The sequence below is a fragment of the Tachypleus tridentatus genome, chromosome 1, assembly GCF_004210375.1.
Source record: "Tachypleus tridentatus isolate NWPU-2018 chromosome 1, ASM421037v1, whole genome shotgun sequence".
Taxonomy (NCBI): domain Eukaryota; kingdom Metazoa; phylum Arthropoda; class Merostomata; order Xiphosura; family Limulidae; genus Tachypleus; species Tachypleus tridentatus.
In genome coordinates this window covers 154943733-154969063 of record NC_134825.1, presented here as the reverse complement: position 1 = coordinate 154969063, position 25331 = coordinate 154943733, and the positions used below count along the sequence as shown (strand labels likewise).

General features: G+C 36.0%; 1 protein-coding gene across 5 annotated transcripts in view; it reads right to left on the bottom strand.

Annotated features, from left to right (window-relative positions):
• Positions 1-5649: 5649 nt before the first annotated feature.
• Positions 5650-25331, bottom strand: part of LOC143228074 (uncharacterized) — a 190973-nt gene continuing 171291 nt past the window's right edge. For all 5 annotated transcript variants that reach the window (XM_076459415.1, XM_076459425.1, XM_076459419.1 and 2 more), the window contains 2 exons: positions 9008-9176; positions 5650-8521 (listed from right to left, as the gene is read on the bottom strand). In XM_076459415.1, the coding sequence (XP_076315530.1) occupies positions 7208-8521; positions 9008-9176 (1483 nt within the window). In that variant the 3' untranslated portion in view covers positions 5650-7207. The remainder of the gene's footprint in view (positions 8522-9007; positions 9177-25331) is intronic.

The following is a 25331-nucleotide window of genomic DNA, read 5'->3' as shown; positions in this document are numbered from 1 at the left end:
GAGCTGTTGACTTGTACGTCCAGTTTAAGTGTTTTCTTTACAATCATCACATAGCGTTCGACATTTGGGGGGGGGGATTGTTAATTTGTAATTTTTTTAACAGCATTGATAAAGTTATGCAACTTAAAAACTAATATGGTTGTTTCAAAACAAAGCGGTATTAAGAATTACAAAAACTAAAATATATTTACACAAAGCAAACCACAATTCAATAATTTTTAAACAGAGATACAAGAAAATATTGGAAAATATAATTCAAAACTTGGAATTTTGATCTACAAATAATTTTCTATTGTTTTTTTTTCAACTCGCACCCCCCCCTTCCTAGTAACACAGCAGTATGTCTGCGGACTCGTACAGTTAAAGACCAGATTTTGATCCCAGTGGTGGTCAGAACCCATGTATGCCATTGTGCAGATTTGTGGTTAATTTCAAATACACTTTTTATAATTCTTGATTTTTACCTATATTAATTTAACTCATTTAGAATTTTCACACTTTGCTAAGATTTGCTTAGAATCCAGATTCTAAGTTCTAATTTGCACATGTTCAACGCTTAACTGTTCGTGTGTATTTTTTTTATTTTTCACTGTTGTTTTCCATCCTACTTAGGTCTGGCATGGCCAAGCGCGTAAGGCGTGCGACTCGTAATCCGAGGGTCGCGGGTTCGCGCTAAACATGCTCGCCCTCCCAGCCGTGGGGGTGTATAATGTGACGGTCAATCCCACTATTCGTTGATAAAAGAGTAGCCCAAGAGTTGTCGGTGGGTGGTGATGACTAGCTGCCTTCCCTCTAGTCTTACACTGCTAAATTAGGGACGGCTAGCACAGATAGCCCTCGAGTAGCTTTGTGCGAAATTCCAAAACAAACAAACAAACAAACCATCCTACTTAAATTATTTGTTTTTTTTTTTTTTTATTATTTTGTTTTTAAGTCACGTGTTTTCTCACATGAATTGTCAACGTGAGACCTGAGGAGAAAACAATTTAAAAGTTAATGTTTATTTGAAACAAAGACATTTGTTTTGCGAAACGTCAAGCTCTTAATTACGTTTTTAATTACAGTTACCTTAAAATTGATTTTGTATTTTCTAGACATTCGTTGTTTGTTAATCAGTAAGCTAACAATGTGCAGACTTGTTCTCATCTAAATAATTTTATTTAATTATTTTGTTTTCTACATGTCTTTTGACAGTGTACTTGAAAACTCAAATGAATTGTCACATACAACATTAAGTTCTTGTTGTGCATGATACAGATCATGTGTTAGAAGTGTAATATTGGAACAAGATTTGTTTAACTCTTTAAATAATTTTGTTTGTGTAAAACTGAATTTTGCTGCATTCTGTTGATGTCCAACGTCTAAATATCCAGTTGTAACTTCCTTTAGTAGACAGGAGTAAAATGATGATACCTAACTACAGAATATTTAATCACAAATGAAAACCCAATTTTTAAGTGATAACTGAAACGCTTATGTAAAGCGGTCACAGTTCAATAAAGAAGTGAAAATCGTATTCACTCAGAATACTTAACGTGAGTAACCGCAAAATAAACTAGAGGGAAGCTATATGTGACCAATATATATATATGGCAGCAACTACAACACAAGGAAAAGAAGGTAGTCACACACGGTCAGAACAACAACTCATGCCAAAGTAGCTAGCCATACTAAACCTGAATAGATAAAGAGATTAACAACAACTTAAAAATATAGAATGTGACCGTATTAAACCAGAATAGATTTCGAGGGTAACAAAATCTTAAACTGAAGAAGGTGACTATATTAAACTAGAATATACGAAATGAGTAACAATGTATCGAACTAAAGAAGGTGGCCATACAAAACCAGAATATACTAAAAGACTAACAACGTATCGAACTAAAGAATGTGGCCATTATTATACACTTTACGTTAATTATACTCGGGACTTAAACTGACAGAAAGTAAAACTAATGGTGTTCACCATACTAAAACTGTTTATTATTACTTTAAAATAATAGTTAAGAAATTAATCTGTGAAGGTGATAGTCTTGTAAAAAATTGGTGATATTCTGTAATATATTTAGTCCCATAATAAGTAGAAAGAAGATTGTTGAATTTGTACAAACAAGTCGTGTCTCTTTTTCCTTCAACAGTCACGTGCGTAAAAACTTTCTGAAAATACCGAGCATTCTTCACTTTAATGCAAATCTCATGTTTCTCTGGATTTTGCAAATCATATGATGGAGAAGTCTGTGTTTAACTAAAATATTCTATTGACAAGAATAAATAACGTTTCCTTTGACCTTTAATCTTATATTAAGCAAAGGTATTCCGTTTTGTAAGTACTTACTTCACTTTCTATGATCGATCCCAAGTTTACCTTGACGTGAAAAATGTAATTTGAATTTACTTATGTCCGATTCACAGAGAAAAGCGAGTTACAAATTAAGTTTCTTTGATCGTTGTTGTTTTTGAATTTCGCACAAAGCTACTCGAGGGCTATCTGCGCTAGCCATTTCTAATTTCGCAGTGTAATACTAGAGGGAAGGCAGCTAGTCATCACCACCATTCGCCAACTCTTGGGCTACTGTTTTACCAACGAATAGTAGGGATTGACCATCACATTATAACGTCCTCATGGCTGAAAGCGCGAGCGTGTTTGGTGTGACGGGGATTGGAACTCGCTTCCCTCGGAGTACGAGTCGAGTGCCTTAACCACCTGGCCATGCCTGGGCCAATTTGAGTTTATCTACTCCTCCTAGTTTTTCTAATCATACGAGGACTCACCCATTTATGAATTCAATAACCCACAAAACGCTCATATTCGCTGTGTTTCGTTTGATTGGTGTACGTGTATGCACGTAGTTTTTTATAAATTGAATAACACATACATAGCAACATAGTTCCGAACTGGCTTAGTATATAAACGATGTTGTGTTCGATTAACCGTCGGAAACGTACAGTTACAGTCGCAAGAAAGCGAGATCACAGAACCATTAGTATATTTCAAAATATATACATTTAGTGAGGAAAGATGGCAGGTGTGATGCTGCAGAGGATAAAATAAAGCGTGACGTCCACAAAGGTTGTTGGATCAATTATGGACGTGTAGAATACAGATTACTAAAATCCAGTAACTTCGCCGAAATCTTTCAACCCCAAATTGCGGTGTAAATTGTCGAATACTGTGGGAAGTATTCCAGCGTTGAGCATAAAGCTCACGTGAAAGGAGTTCCAGTGAGCACATTAGTCGCAGTAAAGAGCCTTAAAAGTAAGCGAAGCTCCCCAATAAATAGGAACATAAACATGGATTGTGTGTTTTGAATTTCGCGCAAAGCTACTCAAGGGTTATCTGCGCTAGCCGTCCCTAATTTAGCAGTGTAAGACTAGAGGAAGGAGGCTAGTCATCACCACCCACTGACAACTCTTAGGCTACTCTTTTAGCAACGAACAGTGGGATTGATCTTACCTTTATAATACCCCACGGCCGAAAGGGCGAGCATATTTGGTACGCAGGGGAGTCGAACCTGCAACCCTCAGGTTACGAGTGGAACGCCTTATCTACCTGGCCAAGTAGCAAATAAAGAAACAGTTTTGATATTATCTTTTTAACACCTTGTTGTGTGAGAGATGTGATTATATCTATTTAACTGACCTACAACACTAAAAATTATTTTAACGTGTGAAGTAGCATAATACATAATTAATGGCATTGTTTCAAACAGTTTTGAGGTAATGGTACCTTTTGGGAACCATTGAAGAAAAAAGGATACTGACATTTGTATACAGAAAAGAATTTTAAAACATAATTATAAAATTTCTCGTTAACAAATGTAAAACATAAGACAAAATATTTTCCGTATTTTTATTCTGTGTCCAGTTGACCAAAGTAGAACAGTTCAAATTGTAACAGAAAAGAGATATATAACCAATATGTGTCGCTTTGTTAAATTGAATAGTTCTCATGAAGTTGTGCACTATACTACTTTATATTTAAACTCCTTATGTCGAGAGAATTATTTACTTATGCTAATAGTTTTCGATAAATACTTCTTTTTAAATGTTTCAGAAATATTTGTGCAATGCGTTCTGCAGTATTGGTGTATGAAAGGATATGGTATATAGAATTCAAATTTGATTGTCCAGTGATAAGACGAAGCTTGTGAAACGGAAACCAATGTTTATAAGTTACTGTATTGTATTTAGTTGAGATTAATCTTGATAATAGATTTGGTAATAGAAAATGGATTAATTGTGAAAGATTCCGTCATACAGATGTCATGTTCAAAACACACCAATCCTTTCTGCGTGCTTTCCATAATTAAAATAGTTTGATGTTGTCACAGAAATCCTGGACCTGGTATGGCTTGGTGATTAGAGTACATGACTTGCAACCTTTTTTTCACTAGTTACATTCTCACTAGTCTAGCACCGCTAAATTAAAAACAGTTAAAGCAGATAGTCATCCAGTCTCTTTGTGCAAAGAAACAAACAAAAATTAAAAACCCATAGGCAATGTATCAGGTGAGTTGGCGGGTTTGACTTTGTATGAAATAATTATGAACACCCTTTCACTCTCATGTTTCTTGAAGTATACAACGGTTGAAGGGGGGGTATGACTTGACAATTTAATGAATCCTAGCCGGCCCCCCAGTGGCACAGTGGTATGTCTGCGGACTTACACAATAAAAATCGGGTTTCGATACTCGTGGTGGGCAGAGCACAGATAGACCATTGTGTAGCTTTGTGCTTAATTCAAAACAAAAGAATCCTAGCCCCCTGGCCTCGTTTCCACTGGGAAATTTTCCTGGACTGTGTTGAGTACAATTGCTTTGGTCACGCGGAATGCCTTTGTCACTGACCTCTGAGTTCACGAATTCTCATATATTACAAGAAGACGAACTTTGTTTATTAGGGCTTGTGTTTTAATTGTGTCTCATCTCTTTTGGGTGGTCCTTGTGCTTCGTATTGAACTTTTCCGAGGAAAAGCGACCAATTATTGATGTCATCACTAGAAACTAAGTAACGTCTAAGTATACATAGTTTTGATGCGCATCTTTTCAAAGCGAGTTTTTATCGGCTGTTTCTTACTTGATTTGTTCACGTCACAGCTATACAGATGTTTAATTCCACCTAGAGAAAAATTCACAATGCTGTGCAGTTGCTCTATGTGTGTGTGTGTGAATATCCTTTACGGGGAAAATATGTTAATTAATGTTGCGTTAAAATGTGATCTTTTTAGAAGTAATCAAGTTGTTCTCCTCTTTCAACTCAGTCAATCATCTGTTAAAAAGTGGCCTATTTAGAGATATTCAAAATATTTTCTTTTAATTACTCAGAGCTTGGAGGTATTATTAAAATTACTAATCTTACAAATAAAGAGATAGTTACTTCAAATCTACGTTCCCCATTTCCCTGTCTAATGAGAAACATTTTTAACAAATTGAATCAGTACTAGTACGAAGGTTTCCCTTTTTCTAAAATTACCAATTTACTTTATAAATGTCTGTGTGTGTTTTCTCTTTTTCATTATTGAATTCAAACAAATAAAACTTCCTTGAAGTGCAAATGATTTATCAACCAGCGCATTTCGATTTCGCAACACGAGTCGTGTCGGTAAATAACGGTTATGCCTAGCTAAACATAAGAAATAAGACGAACAAGTTTAAAAGCTTGAAGAAAAATCCACTGGATAACTTTATTCACCAAATTAGATAATGTAGCTTTAGTTGCAATGCATTTATTATAGCCGACATCACTATTTGGTTTGACGATAGTTGAGTTCATGTTTAATAATATTAGAATTTCACATACATACAGTTTTAAGGAACTTTTATTTACAAAGACACGTCACATTTCAAATACATTACAGTTTCCTAGGTTTATTGTTTTTTGTGGTTGTTGTTTTCCAGCGTGGTAATAGATGGAGTAAACAGTGATATGTAGCTCAAGAACCCACTCTCAACGGATGCTTGAATAAATCCAAGTTTTTGTCAGCATCCACTGCTTGTCAGTATTTAAACCAAAACAGTCAGACCCATTTTCCAACGTAGGAACATTCCATGCCAATTAAACAATAATATTTCATTTTCAAATCTTCATAAATATTATACATAACCAACGTTGGTGATTTGTTCATTCTCAGTTATGAAAGAAATTCTAAATCGCGTTTTTTAGGCCTTAAGAACGTCTTGGTACAACAGAAAGAACATTCGTTTTTAAAGACAAATATATTCAACTAAGTACTTAACTGGATGAAAATAATCGTTACAACGCTATTTAAATTAATTTTATTTGAAATTTCAATTGTTTAGTACTATTAACCGAAAGAACCTCACGCCGAAAATAAAATGGTTAACTTTTTTCAGTTTTAATAGCCTATATATTAACATTTATCTAAGAGAAGAATATTCACAATAGTTCTGTACAAGCTGATTAACGTTTGCAAAGTTTTCCCGTTTAAACAGAATAAGAAATTTAGCTGGCTGCAGTTTTTACTCGGGTATATTATATTCGAAAAGCTATAAGAGCTGATTTGTTTCAGATGTTAACCAATTATTTCCACATCACATACTAGCGTAGTGATCAAAATTCTACTTCAAAAATTGAGCATAATTTTCTGTAAAAAAATACAATAGCTTGTAAGGTTACCTTACTTCGCAACTAGCGTTTAAGGAGGAATCTTATTAAATACATATAACATCATGTACAACAACCAAAGTTTATCTGTACACCAGCGTTCCTACTACAGCACCCGTCCTAAGACAACGAAGATGTCTTGCTTCTGGACATAAGCATGCAATGAAATTGTTTATCACAGTGCTGACTAAGCAAACGTTGCATGGTATACGGCAAAAGCAACCAACTTGATAGTGTCGGGAGATTTTTGCTTACATGAAAACATTTAGTTCAGTTACAAATTTTGGTGTTTTTTTTTTCGTTTTCCATAAATGGATAGTGAGAAGAGGCATATATCGATTTTTTTCTACTAAACTTTAAAATACTAGATCAGTTTTTTTATCTGCAAATTATAGTGGTGGAAGTTTCTGAGAGTCACTGAAGAACACGAATACTGGTAACTGTATAAAGAAAGCAAATTTCCCTTCCAAAAAATTATTATTATGACAAGAATCACAACTATAACATTAGCGCTACTTCACACAAGGTTTTATATCATTCTTGCTGTGTATGTCACACTCGCCGGTCATTCGTCTGGCATGCGTCACGTACATAAGGTTCTGGAATCAAACACGGGTTGAATATCACCATAAGGTCCATTTTCATCTACATTTTGAGATACTGGAATGTTATGACACTTACTCGAGTTTTTTGGCACAGTTCGTTTGTCATTCTTACCGAAGCTTTGACGAGGACCGCTCAGCACACGACTAGTTGGATTGCCACGATGTCCACTTCCGTCTATTGTAAACAGTCCTTCATCCTCTACAGAAGAATAGACATTTCCACGTACTGGAGGAGTAGGGGGTCTCTTTCTGCTTGATGGATGGAAAGTGCGAAATTCTAAAGGAACAGTAGCCCCTTGATTTCCATACCCATCTGATAAGGGGTAAGCGTCTTCGGGGCCAACTGTAAATACATGACCGCTGTGATTGTGAACTTCTGAGTGGTTCACTGGCTGTTTTGTTTTACACGTTCTTTCGTTCAGTTCTGACAACAAGTTTTCTGGTAAACGACCAGGTCTCGCTGTAGTCGCATGAGGGTTGTAGACGGATGGCAAGGACTCGGTCCCTAACTCAGTCGGATACGGAGGAGGCGGCGGAGATTGGGGTCTTATTTGAGCAGGTGACCCTGACCCGGTAAAGTACAGTCCAGGAATTCTTCCTTCTTCTTGGTTAGTAGTTCCATGAGGAAATGTGATGTTCTTCCAGGGCAGACATTGTCTTGATGGATTATGATGTCCGACAAACTGACGAGGAGTTAGGCCTATACCCGTTCCGCTATCACGGTTGGTAACAGGATAAGCTAAGTCTGGTCCTAACATATTCTTTCCTTTGTAGTAATTCTGTTTGGCCTCAAATCCCTCACTTGGATGTCCATTCTTGTTTCGCTCCAAAGAATGAGAACTATGCTTTCGCCCCGAAGAACCATCATGCCGATTCCGTCGGAAGAGTCGTTGGAGTTCTTTATTCTCGGTGCTCCCAGCCCCGTCGCTAGATGCAGAACCCATATCGGGGCAAAGATCTCCTCCTGTAGAGCCCAGAAGACTACTGGTTCCCGAACAGGGACGACTAGGCTGGTGGGGATATTCTCCCAAACTCAACTCATCTTCAGCAAATTCATCTTCACTAGCCACCGTACGTGCTTCCACTTCACTATCATCAATGTCCGAGTCACAGCTTCGACTTCCGCCCTTGCCATCCGAATTTCCAGAAACTTCCTCATAGACAGGATTAAACTGCTCCTTGCTCTTATTGGATCGTAAGCTGGTAGCTTCTTTGCCCGTGAAGGAGAAGTTGGTGTGACTCACAGGTACCATGTGTTGATCTCCGTATCTCCCAAACTTAATGTCTAAGAGCTGATGGGAAAAGATCAGTAAAACTCGTTACAATACATCAACCAAGTCAATCAGGTTTATTAGTTGACGTCATCAGTATTAGTAAATATTTCCTAAAAATATTAAAACATTAACTCACAGAAATAATTAATAATTTAATGTTGTACTGAGAAACTTCTGAATATTAACGAAATTATATTGTAAGAAAAAACAAGCAGACAAGTAACATACTAATAAACTATCGAAAAACACGTTTATGCTAATTTTTTATTTTCTTTGCGCAGTTCTAGTAAAGAATACAAAGTTTAAATTCATTATCAAGATCTCAATCTACGCACACGTGTCGCCTGTCGTCCCCAACATATTAAACTAAAAATACATTAAAGATAAAAAATACAATTAACACTTTATGCATAATAGTTAATCTACTGGGCAATAGATAACTTCATATGTCGTGTTACGTGTGCTCTGATAGTTAACTTCATGTACAGAAACCAAGTCACCAACCTCAATGGGAGTAAGCGTTTGGGTGTCGTTTCCATGGTGATTGGGTAGTCTTGTAGGATGATGATTGATTAACACGTCATCATAGGTAACTCCGTTTGAGCTAGCAATGTCACAAGTATTTTGATGGTCACTTTTGCATGGAAGAAAGTTCTGGACCTTCTTCTTGTGCCTACAAATAAATCATTTCAACAAGTTAAAGAGATAAAATATTGTCTGATACTGACTTTAAGAACTAGCAACAATAAGTCACCCGAAATAAATGGAAAAAAAATTGAAAATGTTTCAACCAAGAGAGTTTAACATTTCTTTCTTTGACTTTATCCTAACTTTTAATATATTCTAATGGTTAATCGTAAGCATCCTGTTCACATATTTCATTATCAACGAATGTGGATCGCACAGAGCAAGCATTTAAAAAGTACATCATGCCATATCAGTTTCATCATAACCACTCCTTTCCTCTAGGCCAACATTGTCTTGAATATGTTTTATCTGAGTCTGCATGCCTCTTACTAAATTAAAGGGTTGTTGTTGCTTTTATGTCAGTTTGTGGAGTGCCACAAGACAGGCTTGCCGGTATACGAAGCCTCGTTGATTAAGTCTGGCTTCAGAACCAAAAACGACAAGGCGGGGAAATGGGTGGAGTAAGTGTCCCCTATGTAAGGCGATTCATGTAGCCGTAACCACCCATTTCAACATTGGCTAAAAGAAAATGTGGCCCTTGAAATCAAGAACCTATCATTAGAGTAAAGACAAAGTTATCTCTCGAGTTTCTTGATGCTCTGTATCAAAACGGTGTTCATAAAAGATACAGAATATTTCAACTGTGCTTTACGAAATAAGGCCCTGTACGGCCACGTGGTTAGGGTCGCTCGACGTGTAATCTGAGGGTCGTGAGTTCGAATCCCCGCCACGCTAAACAAGCTCATCCTTTCAGCCGTAGGGGCATTATATGTCACGGTCAATCCAACTGTTTGTTGGTAAAAGAGTGGTTTCGAGAGTAGGCGACGGGTGGTGATGACTAGCTGCCTTACCTCTAGTCTTACACTGCTAAATTAGGGATGACTAACACAGATAGTCTTCATGTCGGTTTGCGTGAAATGAAAAAGAAACAAACTTTAAAACATTCTTGTTGGACTGGTGTCAAGATAACGTTTGAGAGGGACAGTTACTCGAGCATATTATCTGCTTATTCATATGTAACGTCGCTGTTGGTAAATCAATGAGCAGAGCATGGTAACTAGTACGAACACATTCCTATCAACGACATATCATTAGTTTAATACAGTAAACATTTGAGTTTGCTCAAGTATGTGTACTTGATAAAGCTATTTATCAAATTTTCCAACAAACAATCGAAAACATTTTATACCTTACGTCGGAATTGCGTCTAGTTAAATTATGACCTTTATAAATAATTGATTTGAATAGACTGTCTCCATCTTACACCTTTTACACTTTGTGTGTAGTTTTATAAGGTTTCTGTTAGAGAAAAATTTAACAGAGAATAGAACGCCTAAATTTTATCCAAACATTATCTGTCCTGTTAGTTTTCTACTGACCTGTTTTGACGAAAACCTAAAACATTGTTTTGATGTAAAGTTGACGTTGGTATAAACGTCACACTAAACATACAATGAAATGTTAATAAAAGTTTTGTTGCCACTTGCTTCTCTATTACTCATGTATTTAAGTTCCTGAGTCATCCATCTCCTGAAACATCAATTTTATTTTCTGACAGACTATTTATTTCACAGTAATTCGGTGGCTGTAATTTTCAGTCCAAATACACTGCGTGTGCGAATAATTTTTCACAACGTTAGGTCTGACGTTACCTAACGGTTAGGATACCTGGAGTGTGAATATGAAGGTTTATGGTTTGAGTTCCGTAGTCATTAAAACTCTGTGTTTGCACTTTGAGATCGTGCGTATGCTATAAGAATAGCAGTTATATTTCACAACATAGTCAAACAAGAAGAGCTAAAAGTAAGTGATAAGTGTTAAAGATTAGACACTTTTATCCTTTCAAACTTTTGGATGACTCGGCGCAATGGGTGTGAGTGAAAATTCTAAAAGCCAAGACAACGTTAAATAGTATAAACATTATCAAGTTTTTAATTGATATATTCGAAGTTTAGTTTGGTAAATAAAATTTTGTTTCCATCTAATTACTTGCTTTTTGATGAACTTGTGCACCCGTTAAATCAAACAAAAGTGTGAGAAGTGGCTAAAATAAGGATTACACATTCAACCAGCCCGCTCGATCACTTCAGTCTCAGACTATAGCGAAATGTTAGAGATAATTTCCTATCGGTAGTGAGGAGTGGACTGTTGTTGGATTAGCTTCTCCTATAAGATTAGTCTACATAGTGATGGTAGGGAATAGAATTTAGAATCAGACTGTAATAACTGCTATACCAATCATCAGGAGATGGCCACCTCTTGGCTTTATCCTTTTCTGTTTTTTTTTCCATAGATGCACAACAATAAACACGGAAGTAAATATATGACGCCCCCCGCTATTTCAGCGGTATGTCTTCGGATTTACAACACTAAAATCAGGGGTTCGATTTCCCTCGGTGGGCTCAGCAGATAGCCCGATGTGGCTTTGCTATAAGAAAACACACAAATATATGACGTCTAGTAACAACATGCATTTTTCAGATTGATTAACGACTGGTATACCGATAACAATTTCAAGATTAATGACATTTAAATTCCTATTCATCGTAATAACTTCACATACAGAAAAGATTACACAAATAATTCGCGAGAAGAAAACTGCGTGATTTGACCTTTAAGATGGTTATGACAATACGGCTTTAGAACTTATCGTTTTCTGTATATCACTTGCAATTACTGGGAGAGCGTAGTTGAATTACCACAACAAGAATTATTTCATGGAAGTGTTTTTAATAACCAAAATTGCAGTTAATAATGTGGTAACCAAAAGGTTTACAGAAAATATGTCTAAAATGGGAAAATGGTTTTCGAATGTCAAAAAATTACATGACTAGGCCCGAAAGAGAATAAACTAACTGAAACATTGAACATGTTATTATTTATGGAATTTCATTTTCCTGGTCGAAAATCAAAATAATAGAGTTATCTAAATTACACTCGCAAAATATACTCAGAAGACATTAGTCCTACGTGAAACTAACCTCGGAAAATAATGGTGGATTGTTTTTTGAATTTCGCGCAAAAATTCAGATACTCGAGAGCTATCTGCACTAGCCGTCCCTAAGTTAGCAGTGGAAGACAAGAGGGAAGACAGCTACTCATCACCATCCACCGCCAACTCTTGAGCTACTCTTTACCCAACGAATAGTGGGATTCACCGTCACTTTATATCGCCCCCACGGCTGAAAGGGCGATCATGTTTGGTGAGACCGGGATTTGAACCTGCGACCATCGGATTACGAGTCGAACGCCTTAACACGCTTGGCCATGCCAGGCCATAATAATAGTGGAACGTTTAAATGTAACTTAGTGTTTAGATCACTAATGAACCCTCGTACTGAACAAACGGCTTCGTCGGCACTAGGAAGATATAGCGTTATTTAGATAACATATTCTTATTTTGTTTCAGTCATAAGGTCTTAGATTTCACTCTTCTCAGTTTCAGGTAATATTTAAAGTCTATGATTGTTTGTTCAGACTCAGCCAATTTAAAAAATGGAAATCCATATTTTCAGACGTGTCTGATGAAAATGGATCAGTGCATTAATACCTAACAATATCATCAATGCAAAATGATAAATAATTATTTTAAGATATTTATTGTAACTATTGTAACTGTGTTGCTTTCTAGGCTCAATAAATATATCAAACATCCTTGACAGATATTGGCTGTTTGAACAATGGTAAGTTTTTGCTTGTTCAAAGAAGTTTATCTTTAAGAATAAATACCAGTACACACGCGTAAATATGTCACGAAGACTATAATAAGAAGCATCGAAACCACTGAAGAAAACAATGGTGATACTTGTGTGAAACAAGGATGATACTTGTGTGATGTGATGTGTTAAACAATAGTGATACTTGTGTGATGTGATGTTGAAAAATTATTTGCTGAAAACGGATTTCAATAATTAAGACTGTTACTCAGCTGACATTAGAAGTTAAAAAAGTGCAAAAGATCAAATCATGAACATAAAACAGAATTTTCAAACCATCCTGAAAACGCCATTTTACTTCTGGATTCTGAATGCTTGGACATAAATTTGGGACACAACGCAAGGCTGTATCCTTAGTAATATCATTGTTGTAATAAAACTAGTCCTCATTTACGATTTATTATTATTCGTTAATTAGAATGCTCTGGAAGGTAAATGTTTCTAAAGGTAAATTCATAGGTAGTAGACTGCTCCAAATGACATATTTATTGTTCTTGCTTCACACAGCAGGGCAATAGCAGGATAGAAAACAAGAGTTACAAGTAAGAGTTTTGCAAGAATTTTCTTACACAAAATTAATAAAAACAAAATACATTTCTTTTTACCTTTATACATGATTTGGCTTCTCTGAAAACACGTTACAGGCTTATTGGTTATTTGGAATTTAGCGCTAAGCAATACAATGGGCTATCTGTGCTCTGCCCATCACCGCTATCATAACCCGGTTTATATAAATGTGATATCCAGACGTGCCACTGGGATCTTCAGACTTATTGTTTGAAATAAAAGGAATAAATAAACTCGTAGTACACTGGTGGCCAAAATCTTAAGGCCTATGAACATAAAGACAAAATATGCATTTTGCGATGTTAAATTCAACCACGTATTTGAGTAGAGCTTTGAAAGATGAAAATAAGAAAAGGGAAAATAAAAACTTTTTAGCATTTAATAGGGAAAATGTGAACACTATGAAATTAGCCTAAATACTAGCTGGTCAAAAGTTTAAGACCATACCAAAGAAAAGTCCTAAACAGGGTAGGAAAAGCCCAACAAGAGGTCTCAGTAGTGAGTTGCACGGACGTCATTGCGAATAACTGCAAACATTCGCTTTGGCATGGTCGATATAAGCGTTTGCAGAAGGATGGCTGGAATTTTATTCCAAGTGGTGAAGATGGCTCCACGAAGATCATGCACTGTTTGGAATTGACGTCCATTTCTAGAGACTTCCCTTGCCATCCACCCCATAACATTTTCAAAAGGGTTCAGTTTGGACGAACACGCTGGATGGTCGAAAAGAATCTCGTTATTCGCCATGAAAAAGTTCTTTGTCCTGAGGACATTGTGGATTGCAGCGTTGTCCTGCTGAAAGATCCAGTCATTTCTACACAAACGAGGGCTTTCAGTCAATAAGGATGCTCTCTCCAACATGCCAATGTAGCCAGCTGCTGTTTGACGCCCTGTATAACTTGAAACTCCATTGTTCCATGGAAGGATAAAGCACCCCAGATCATGATGGAACCTCCTCCACTGTGTCGTGTAGAAAATGTCTCTGGGAGGATATTCTTATCGTGCCAGTAACGTTGGAAGCCATATGGACCATTCAGGTTAAATTTTTTTCTCATCAGAGAACAAAACCTTCTTCCACTTTTCTATGCCCCATGTTTGGTGCTTCTCAGCAAAGTTTAACCGAGCTGTTTCGTGATGTGGAAGGAGGCGTGGCCTTTGAAGACTTTTACGGTTTTTAAAGCCTTTCTCTCGAAGATGCCGTCTTATTGTTTTTGAACTGCATTCTGCGTCCATAAGGGCCTTGATCTGGTTCGACGATCGGCTGGTGTCTTGCGGGACAATCCGTCGAATCCTTCTGCTCAACGTCGGCGAAATATTCTTGGACCGACCATTTGAAATTTTCGTTCCGTATCCCTCAGGGTTTTTAAGAAATTTGCAACAGCAGTTTTACTACGTTCAGTTTCACCAGCGATGGCACGTTGAGAGAGACCTTGCTTTTGCAGCTCATCAATTTTGCCACGTTCAAACAGTGTCAACTTTTTAGTCTTTGCCATGTTTTTTACGCAATGTAACACAAGATATATCAGTGGGAGATGTCGACAATGCTAATGCTTGAACACAAATGACTAAATTTCATTACGTGTTTACCGATTAACGCTTCGTTTCAGTATGGTTTTAAACTTTTGACCAGCTTGTATTTAGGCTAATTTCACAGTATTCACATTTTCTCTATTAAATGCTAAAAAAGTTTTTTATTTTTTATTTTCCCTTTTCTTATTTTCATCTTTCGAAGCTCTGCTCAAATACGTGGTTGAGTTTAACAACGCAAAATGCGCATATTTTTTCTTTATGTTCATTGGCCAGCAGTATATTTCAATACTATTGTCACTTCGCGAAAAAGATCGACTAGAGTTTCTTTCTTCTAATAATACATATTTTTAGACACTATTAGTAACTTATTCTCTAGTAGTCCACGTAAGTTATAAAATATATTTAACTAAATAGCTTATATTTCAATGACAACCCACATGTGTCTCCTTTTTTATAAAAAGGAGAAAGCCGCAAGCTCGTTATAGATAAACCCGACTGCATTTCTAAAAAATCAATACCTATAAATCGAAAGGCAAATAATGAATTTCAACAATTTTCTTTTTACTTTGATAGGCGTCATTATTTCGATGACGGAGCTCGTCACATGAGCCCATATTTTCTACACTTGAACTACTTTCAAACAGAGACTGAAGTTCCTCGCACCGAGCCGTTTCTCTATCTTTGACGCTTCATTTCACAAATAGAGTTATTCTCACTTGAGGTTTCAACCCTCTCTAAGTTCCTTCAGTTATCCCCACCTAGTGCTATTATGACACCAATAGTTTGGATTGACCAGTGATCAAGCTTGAAAGAACGCTGAAAAAAATTCAAAATTTTATTTTCAAACGAATGTTCTCTACGAGTCTAGTTGAGCAGTTATCTCTGTTCTATTGTGATGTCCTCACACGTCCTCAATCAGAATGGTATAAAAATGTATGTAAACTCGCATGAAAAACTTTTTCTTATAAAAGATACTTTTAGTGAAAGATTGGTTAGTAACTTAACAGTTTTATATCTCAGGCCTAAGGAAAACTAAATTCTGTTACTCGTTTTATGCGCAACGGCAGTATTAATTCTCTACCTCATATTTTAGGTAAAAACTAGCAGAACAAAAATTTAAGAAGTGAACGTTGTTAGTATCACTTAAACTGTGAACAGTTTGGCATATTATTATCTGATTGACTTCCGTTCACATTAGTTTGTTTTGCTTTTTGAATTTCGCGCAAAGCTACTAGAGGGCTATCTACGCTAGCCGTTCCTAATTTGGCAGTGTAAGACTAGAGGGAAGGCAGCTAGTCATCACCACCCACTACCAACTCTTGGGCTACTATTTATTAACGAATAGTGGGGTTGACCGTCACATTATAACGCTCCCACGGCTGAAAGGGCGAGCATCTTTGGTGCGACGGGAATTCAAACCCGCGACCCTCGGATTACAAGTCGAATGTTCTAACCACCCAGCCATGCCGGGCTTATGTTCACATAAGAGGATTTAATTCAAATGATTCAAAATGTGATGGCCCGGCATGGCCAGGTGGGTAAGGCGCTCGAATCGTTATACGAGGATCGAGGGTTCGAATCTCCGTCGCGCCAAAAATGCTCGCCCTTCCAGCCATAAAGACGTTATAATGTTACGGTCAATCCCACTATTCGTTAGTAAAAGAGTAACGCAAGAATTTGCGATGGGTGGTGATGACAAGCTGCCTTCCTTCTAGTCTTACACTGCTAAATTAGGAAAGGCTAGCACAGATAGCCCTCGTGTAGCTTTGCGTGAAATTCAAAACCAAAACGAACAAAATGTGATGCCCTTGAACATGCTCCCCAATTTTAGTTGTAGACACATTATATAAAATGACAATACAGTTTAAAGAACAAGCTAACGTCCTTGTGGTGGCAGGCACTGCTGATTGACCATAGCATCCTTTCCTTATCATTTTCCAAAATTACAAGTGAGCCTTGAACCTTATGGATCTCTCACGTGCCCGTTTATTTCGCTCGCGTATTAGATTTCGTTTAGATTGAAAATTTCAATTTCAGTCATGGTCACGTAATTATACATATATATAGTGTTTGTAGTTAAGCCCAAAGCTACACAAAGGGCTATCTGTTCTCTTCCTACCACGGGTGTAGAAACCCCGTTTCTATCTGCGTGAATCCGCAGACATACCACTATGCCATGAGAGGGGGCATACATATATAATAATAATAATAACAAATAGTTTTATATAGTTTCCCTTTTAATTGTGAAATTATTTAACTCGATTCCAGATAACCAAAGCGGTAACCGACGAAATGGAAATTATTTCAAAATAAACAGCAAAATGTCACATTTATTTTGGAGCACTAATCTTGTGATATATCTATACTTCTTAAACGCTGTTTTAAGAAGAACTGAAGCACGATTCGATACTGTTACTTTAACTTATAGAAATAAAACATAAAAAGCGTCATATTTTGTAATTTGAAAAACAAAGTTATCTAAAACGATAAACTATTCACATAACTAAATTTCATAATCATTTTATTTATTACAAAGGCAATAACGATTTAATATGTTGAAAGCTCAGACCAAAAGTTGATATGGTGGTTGAGGGTGGTGGCTTACAAAATCTTGCTTATTAGAAAATAGTAATGTCTGTGATGTTCATTATCTTCTTTGTTTTCTCAGCCCGTCACCCAGTAGTCCTCACTTTGTAATAGTTGCCAACACAATCGAGGCCTTATAACGAAATACTCAAAGATGAATTTAACACTGTCCTACACAATCACCGACCTGTAACGACAAGTTGTTAGAAAAATCCCCTCATCAAGTCGAGTTTATCACCGCAATCTGGAATGATTAGGTCTCTAGTGTATGTCTCGATATGGCTAATATATCTGGAAGCTGTCTACTGCTCGTATGTTATCTGATGAAATGACATATTCCCTGGCGTGCTTACAGACAGACAGGCATGCGACCACAATTGTTAAGTCCAAGAAACAAGAAGATGCGTCTTCATATACACCTTTATTAATATCACCATGGATGCTAGGAATATTTGTGCACCCATCAAGTGTAAGAATGATTAGACAAGTCCCTCCCTCCTTCCCAATGGAATGACAGAGACCATTGTTTCATTCATTAGCTATAGGAGACACAGGATTTTAGCTGTATATTATACATATGTAAATACTACCACTTACACAATAAATCAGAATCACTTTTCTAGGCAAACCTCTACTGATTGAAATACAAGTACATTTAAGTACTTCACTGTGGTCCTCATGTTGAAGCTGAAATAACTAATAACCTTACCATTCTACACATAGCGTGTAACATATCTTTAACCAGATGTATTCGGATAAGTTTACTTTTTCTAAATTTCTAGTTTTGACATTATTCCCGGATTGGGATATCGAAAGGACGTAAACATGTACTAATCCTTTACAGTGAAGGTTAAGTTCCACAAGAAAAGCTTATATCGATGTGGCCTTATTATCCAATCCATGAGTTGAGACAAGACCATCTCTAAAAATGATACAGATTGTTAATATATACAGACTAGGTATGAGTTGCGGGGCAAGTCGAACTTGAATGTGTTATTTGAAATAGGCGATTACGTGGGTAGTCTCATGGATTACGAAATACAGCATTTTCGTTCTTTCATTTTCTTAAAGTGTTGTATAAGATATAATTATTCAGATTCTTGTCGTGTGTGGAAGTGTCCATGTTCGATTGATTATTTCTATGACATTCCCAGGATCTGTTTAACGCGAACACTAAATTATCTGTTGGATGCAAGTGAATACCACATCCAGAGAAAAATACAAAATCATACTCTCTCACTAAACAACAGAGCAGAGATGTTATAGCTATAATTAATTAAGATGCTTACGAGGTGTGCAAATTATCTAACCAACAGGAAAATCAGTGGTAAAAAGTTACTAAAACAAAAGTGATTTAGTGTTAACTCGTACCGCAATCAAAAATCGAACACGTGTACATCTAATTACCAACATTACAAATAACAGACATTATCCGTATCTTGTTCAAACAAGTACTTGATATTAAAGTTTGATCAAAGCAGGCTAACTAAGTATATAAAAAAAGATGATTTTATTTTATCATGTCTACAATATTTCAAATACTCATGCATTTTTGCATAAAACTTAATGTGTGTGTTTGTGTTTTTCTTATAGCAAAACCACATCGGGCTATCTGCTGAGCCCACCGAGGGGAATCGAACTTCTGATTTTAGCGTTGTAAATCCGTAGACATACCGCTGTACAAGCGGGGGACGTAAACGTAATAATACCAAATAATTACCATGCAAAATGTTTCTTTCCATACTTGTAATCCATCAACTATTTTGCACCTATCGGAACAAAAGAAACCTCAGTAAACCATCTAACTACACATAACTTTTCTAAACACCCTCTAGCTAGAGCTTTACCATATGTATAGCCATTTTTAATACAAAAAATTAGTTTAAAATATATTTCGTAGGGTATATCCTCAATTTCAGTTGAAACGTATTTTTAAAACTAATTGTCACTGACAAACTTTGTTTATATTTGAGGATAGCATTCCTTAGCTGAAATAGTTTAACGTTGTTTTTAAATTTACCTGTGTTTACTATTATATTAGTTATACTAGAAAGAAAGTTATTAACTGACATGAACGAACTTACAAATTTAAGGTCCAGACAAGTATGGCGTAGATGCTTATTTTAATTACACAGGTCGGCTTGTGAATTTAAATTCCATAAAAGTTGTTTTGTTTTTAATGACGGATTTTCCATAATTGATCTACGCAGATTTTGAAAATAATAATAATCTTTTTTTCTATCATGTAAGGATTTTTGTTTTGTTTTTATAAATCGGGAAGAAAAAAAATTAATCAGATCGAATTCACCATTACTATGGTTGCCATAATAGCGAATAAATAGTATTGAAAATAAAAAAACAAACAAAGGTCAAAGTGCACCCAAAACAAGTGCTGTCCAGAAGTTACACGTCACGTGTCCTGTTAACTTTTTATATACTAACGGTGTTCAACATTGTGTTGGCCTTTATTCTAAACGTTACTAAACTCTAGATGCAGATGGTAAGAGCAAAAAAAAATAAAAATAGTTATATTTTTATTCCATGCTAAAACAATGTTTCAGCGTGATATTTCCTTGTGTTTTATTTTAAAACGTATTCTCACTTTAAGAGACATGAAAAGCTACTCACAGTTTTGTAAAACCTATCTTCCATATATAATAATGTATTTACACCAGGCGTCCTACTCAAAGTCTATGACAATACAGCTTCTTAAGGGCCCTTTTTTACTTCTAATGATTTTCCATTATTTTGGCAATTATCAAGAGAAAATTATAGGTTATGTGAAATTCATTACACACAGTGCGTTCCTAGGTAAGCTTTAATTTGTTTCGGTTAAAAGAAATTTGGGGCTAAATGACGATCAGAAATCTGTGAGGATATAGAAATTTGGGGCTAAATGACGATCAGAAATCTGTGAGGATATAGAAATTTGGGGCTAAATGACGATCAGAAATCTGTGAGGATATTATTTTCTCATATTTCGTAAACTTCACTCGCATTAATCTTAAAAACTTTAATCGGAATATTATTTATACATATTACTTTTCGATAGAATAAAATATGGCATTAGAAGGACATTTCGCTAAATACTATTTCACTTAGCGCTATACTTACATAGATTAAAATAATGCTGTTCTAATCCTTAGAGTATAAATCTTACCGAAATCCTAGTAACAAGTACTTTAAATAAATTACGTTTGTTCGGTTCTTTTATCTGTAATTACTGTTTTATAAAATGGCATAATCCATCCTATCATTCAATTTGTTTAAATATTAATTTTGTTATACTGCACATTATCAATCTGCTTATGCGCCACACAATCATTCGTCAGTGAAATACAGAGTAAGACATTCTCTTCACCTTTCAAATTCGATACGTGTTAGCTGGTTAGTGCAGTTCTTTAGCACCAGGGGTAAAGTGTAATCTAACAAGCGTAAGAGTTTATTATATCGCCTGTTTCTTCCCGCTTCAAAAGGTTACATCTGAATCCCGTGATGAGAACAGAGCAATACATTACTGGTCAATATGCGAGTTAGACACATCAGTTCTTGAAGTGCATCGTATGTGTACATAGTTCACACTGCACATACACAGCCAGGCTGAGAGGATGAATTCCGGTGGGAAATGTTGAGCTTTCCTGCTGTATTGCAATCTAAAGGAGAAGTTTATTTATTCGTCTGAGAACCGCTCCGAGTACTGGAATTTACATTCGTTCTAGTATTTGAATACATATATATTTAATTTAAGTAGATTTGGTATTCGATTGGTCTGATTTAATTCGCATTTTAAGGTCTGATGCACGCTGAGACTAGTTAGTACTTCGAAACTATGCTGGGCCTGGTCCGCAGTAAAACATTATTTTACATTTGATTGTTTCGGTAATGTTAATGAGTTTCGAAACGATATTGGTTTGGTACTTACAGTTAAAACGTGAATTGGTTTCGTTTTGTTTTCTACTCGTGGAGTGAGGCTACAGGTTTTTGTTAGTTGTTTTTTTTTTGCGACCCCTGTCTACTTGACGACTGTAAACATAACACCGATTGTATACAATTGCATCTCTATTAGCACCAGCTTTATTCTTAGCAGTTTTTAGTGTTACAATTCGAATAGCTTGATTAATATTTGCATACTTTCTGTTTCTTTACATTCGTTTGTTGGATAGCAAATGAATAATTATTTGTTTATTGTTTCCTCGCCCACTGCCTGTATCTATGTTTAATATATCCATACTCATATAACTTACTCAGATAAGCGTAAATAAAATGTATATGTAAGCTGAGATTAAACTGTAACTCATACTTGTGATTGTTTTTGGAGTAAATGTCACAAGAAGAAGAAACAACATAACTGAAAGTTTCCTTAACATTTTGAGCATTAATAAAGAATAAATGTAAATATAATCTACATATATGTACAAAAGCATAAACTTCATATGTGTGTGTGTGTGCATTCTTTAAATTTCTCTAACTTAAGTCATTATCGTGTAGGTTTACAGGCAGCGCCTCCAGTCTATTTACCTACTAAGCTATTGAAACCTCCGCTTGAACAAATAGAGCCGAGAAATAGAAACACACATTAAAGCAAGAAGCTAGGTATGGTTTTCTCTAATAGTGATATAGCTCATAAACCATAAAATCTTATTTTTTTCAATGTGCTAAATATATTCACCAATGAGATTATTGTGTTGTTTTTTTTGCATATTTATACGCATGACAGGTTCCATGTACTTTTGTCTCATACCGCGCCTTGATCAACTAGAAGCCATCGCAATGACAATAACGACCGTGTATTGTAGTACATATACGACATAAAACATCTCTCGAGAAATGAATAATAAACAAAAGTAAACCCGTAGGTACAGCATTGATACATCGGTCTAAGTAACTCTCTGTAAGAAAGTTCTTGTACATGGTTATTGTTCTCGGTTTGTTAACAGAAAGAGCTAATATGTCATCTCTTTTTCAGTCTTGTAACGTTAAGCAAGGCAGGCATATTATCTCACTATTTCAGTTATTCTGACAGATCGCTAGACAATTAGGATGGAAATGTAATAATCATTTACTTTAAAATAGTTATTATTTCATCAGCACGGTAAACTCTAAATAACGAATTTCTAAGACACATCAAGATATACAAAAAATAATTATAGTTTGCGTAAAAGATAAATGTCCAGAAAGAACAATATAATTTTGCCACTTTTCTACACTTATACAAATTTAGCGTCTTACGGATTTGTACACTTCATAAAAAAAAAATAAGTCTGCAAAAACGAAAAAATAATTCTACCGGAAACCGTAAAAATATTATTTTTAATTTACATATGTATCCTACCGACGTATTTTTAAACAAACTGATCATTTTTTTAATAACTCACTTAGCTTTTTTCAACAAATAAACCAAAGTTGTAAGATCGCTTGTAATAAGTACCACTGATATGATACTTTGGGGTTAAGACATCACGCAAACATATCACGAGTAACTAAAAAGTAAAATATTATGACTGGTCGTACAAACATATATAGAAATTTGATCTAATTTGCTTGGCTTGTAATACACCCATATGAGCATTCCTGTCGTGGAAAAGAAAATACCGAAAAAGGTGAATTACAAACTGAAACATTTATATATATATATACAAAAGCCATCATTCTTTATGTTTAACAACCATATATGCATGTGTTTCAGCCCGTGTGATCTACCTAAATATGAAACTGTATACGTGGTACAACTTTTCTTTCACCACGTGGAGTTAATGGATTGCTAGAAGGAAGTTACCGGCACAAAGAAGGGACATTTAGTTTGTTTGTTTTTGAATTTCGCGTAAGGCTACACGAGGAATATTTGCGCTAGCCATTCCTAGTTTAGCAGTGTAAAACTAGAGGGAAAGCAGCTAGTCATCACCACCCACCACTAACTCTTGGGCTACTATTTTAGAAACAAATGGTGGGATTGACCTCACGGCTGAAAGGGCGAGCATGTTTGGTGCGATGGGTATTCGAACCCGCAACCCTCAGGTTAGGTGTCGAACGCCTTAACCCACTGGCCATGCCGGGCCATTTAGTAAATGAATATTTATTTGACTTTACTGTAACTAAAGGATGTTCTTCTAATTTCAAGAGAACTACTCCAATTATCTTCTCTTTAACACACCAGGAAAATAGGAATTATTTAACATCTACAAAACACGAAGAAACTAGAGTTTAAACTACAGTTGCGAAGAGACAGCTACTGGACGAAACGTGCTACACAGTTGTGAAGAGACAGCTACTGGACGAAACGTGCTCAATACAACTTCTATGTGCTTCACTGAAGCTGGAAAGATACTAGCAACGATAGTATAAGAAACAAAAATGTATGAATTACGAAATGATAAAGGAGATATAAAAGGAACCGATATAAGACCTGATAAACATACTAGAAATATAAACCAAATACAGATTATAACAAAACAAACGATTGTTGGATTCTTTTTTAAATCTTTTTCTGTCAAAATCCGTAATTTGGTGTGTGTTTTCTTATAGCAAAGCCACATAAGGCTATCTGCTGAATCCACTGAGGGGAATCGAACCCTTGATTTTAGCGTTGTAAATCCATAGACTTACTGCTGTACTAGCGGGGGACCGGTAATTTGGTTACGCCTGTCCTTTTTCTCGAAATATGGAACTTAGGTTTTAGATTATTACAGTTATTATAATTTCTAAAAACATACGTTATTCAATACGTTTGAAAAAAAACTATTAAGCATATTTTTACAGATCGGGACTGACTTAGAAGTTAGCGTGTTCGGGCTGTATTTCGGAGGGTCCGTGGTTCTCGTACTGTTGTCGCAAAAATACATTTGACACTTTGGTTTGTTTTGAATTTCGCGCAGAGCTACTCGAAGGTTATCTGCGCTAACCGTCCCTAATTTAGCAGTGTAAAACTAGAGGAAAAGCAGCTAGTCATTACCACCCACCGCCAACTCTTGGGCTACTCTTTTGCCAACGAATAGTGGGATTGACCTCACATTATAACGCCGCCACAGCTGAAAGAGCAAATGTTTGGTGTAACAGGGATTCGAGACCGCGACCCTCAGATTACGAGTCGAGTGCCTTAACCACCTGGCCATTGCTGGGCTTGACACTTTGGGCCGTGGATAATCTGTAAAAATTACGTAGAGGCCTAAGCCATTATGTGATTCGCTGTAACCTTTGCTATGAATTGCAGTTTCGTCTGTTCAAAATCCATCTTCGTAGATCGGATTATCAAACCAAAGAAATACACAATGGTGATATGTATATACTATTTATGGGGTCTTCAGAATTATGGGTCCATCAGAAAATACCAAATACTAAATTAGTCACAATACTATAATATTATCCATATACCAGACTTAATTTAGATTGATGTATGGTGAATTACAAATGACTCATACATTTCATAAACAACACATAGTTTGCCAAAATTCATATTACGACGTAACTGACTCTGTATGCTATACATTCCAGCCCAACAGAACGAGACGATAGTTTTTTTCTTTCCTTTCATAGGACCAAGACTAAGAAAATGTACGAGAGCTGACACTAAATTAAGACCAGAGTTGAATCAGGAGGCACGTATTGCATACAGAAAATGACAGAATTCCTATCACCCCTTACCAAATTGCAGTTATTAGAGGAATAGATGTGAATATCAGGTGACAATCAGAAAATGTGGTTAATATTTACTTTTTGTGCGGCCAAACAGACTTAATGAGAACACA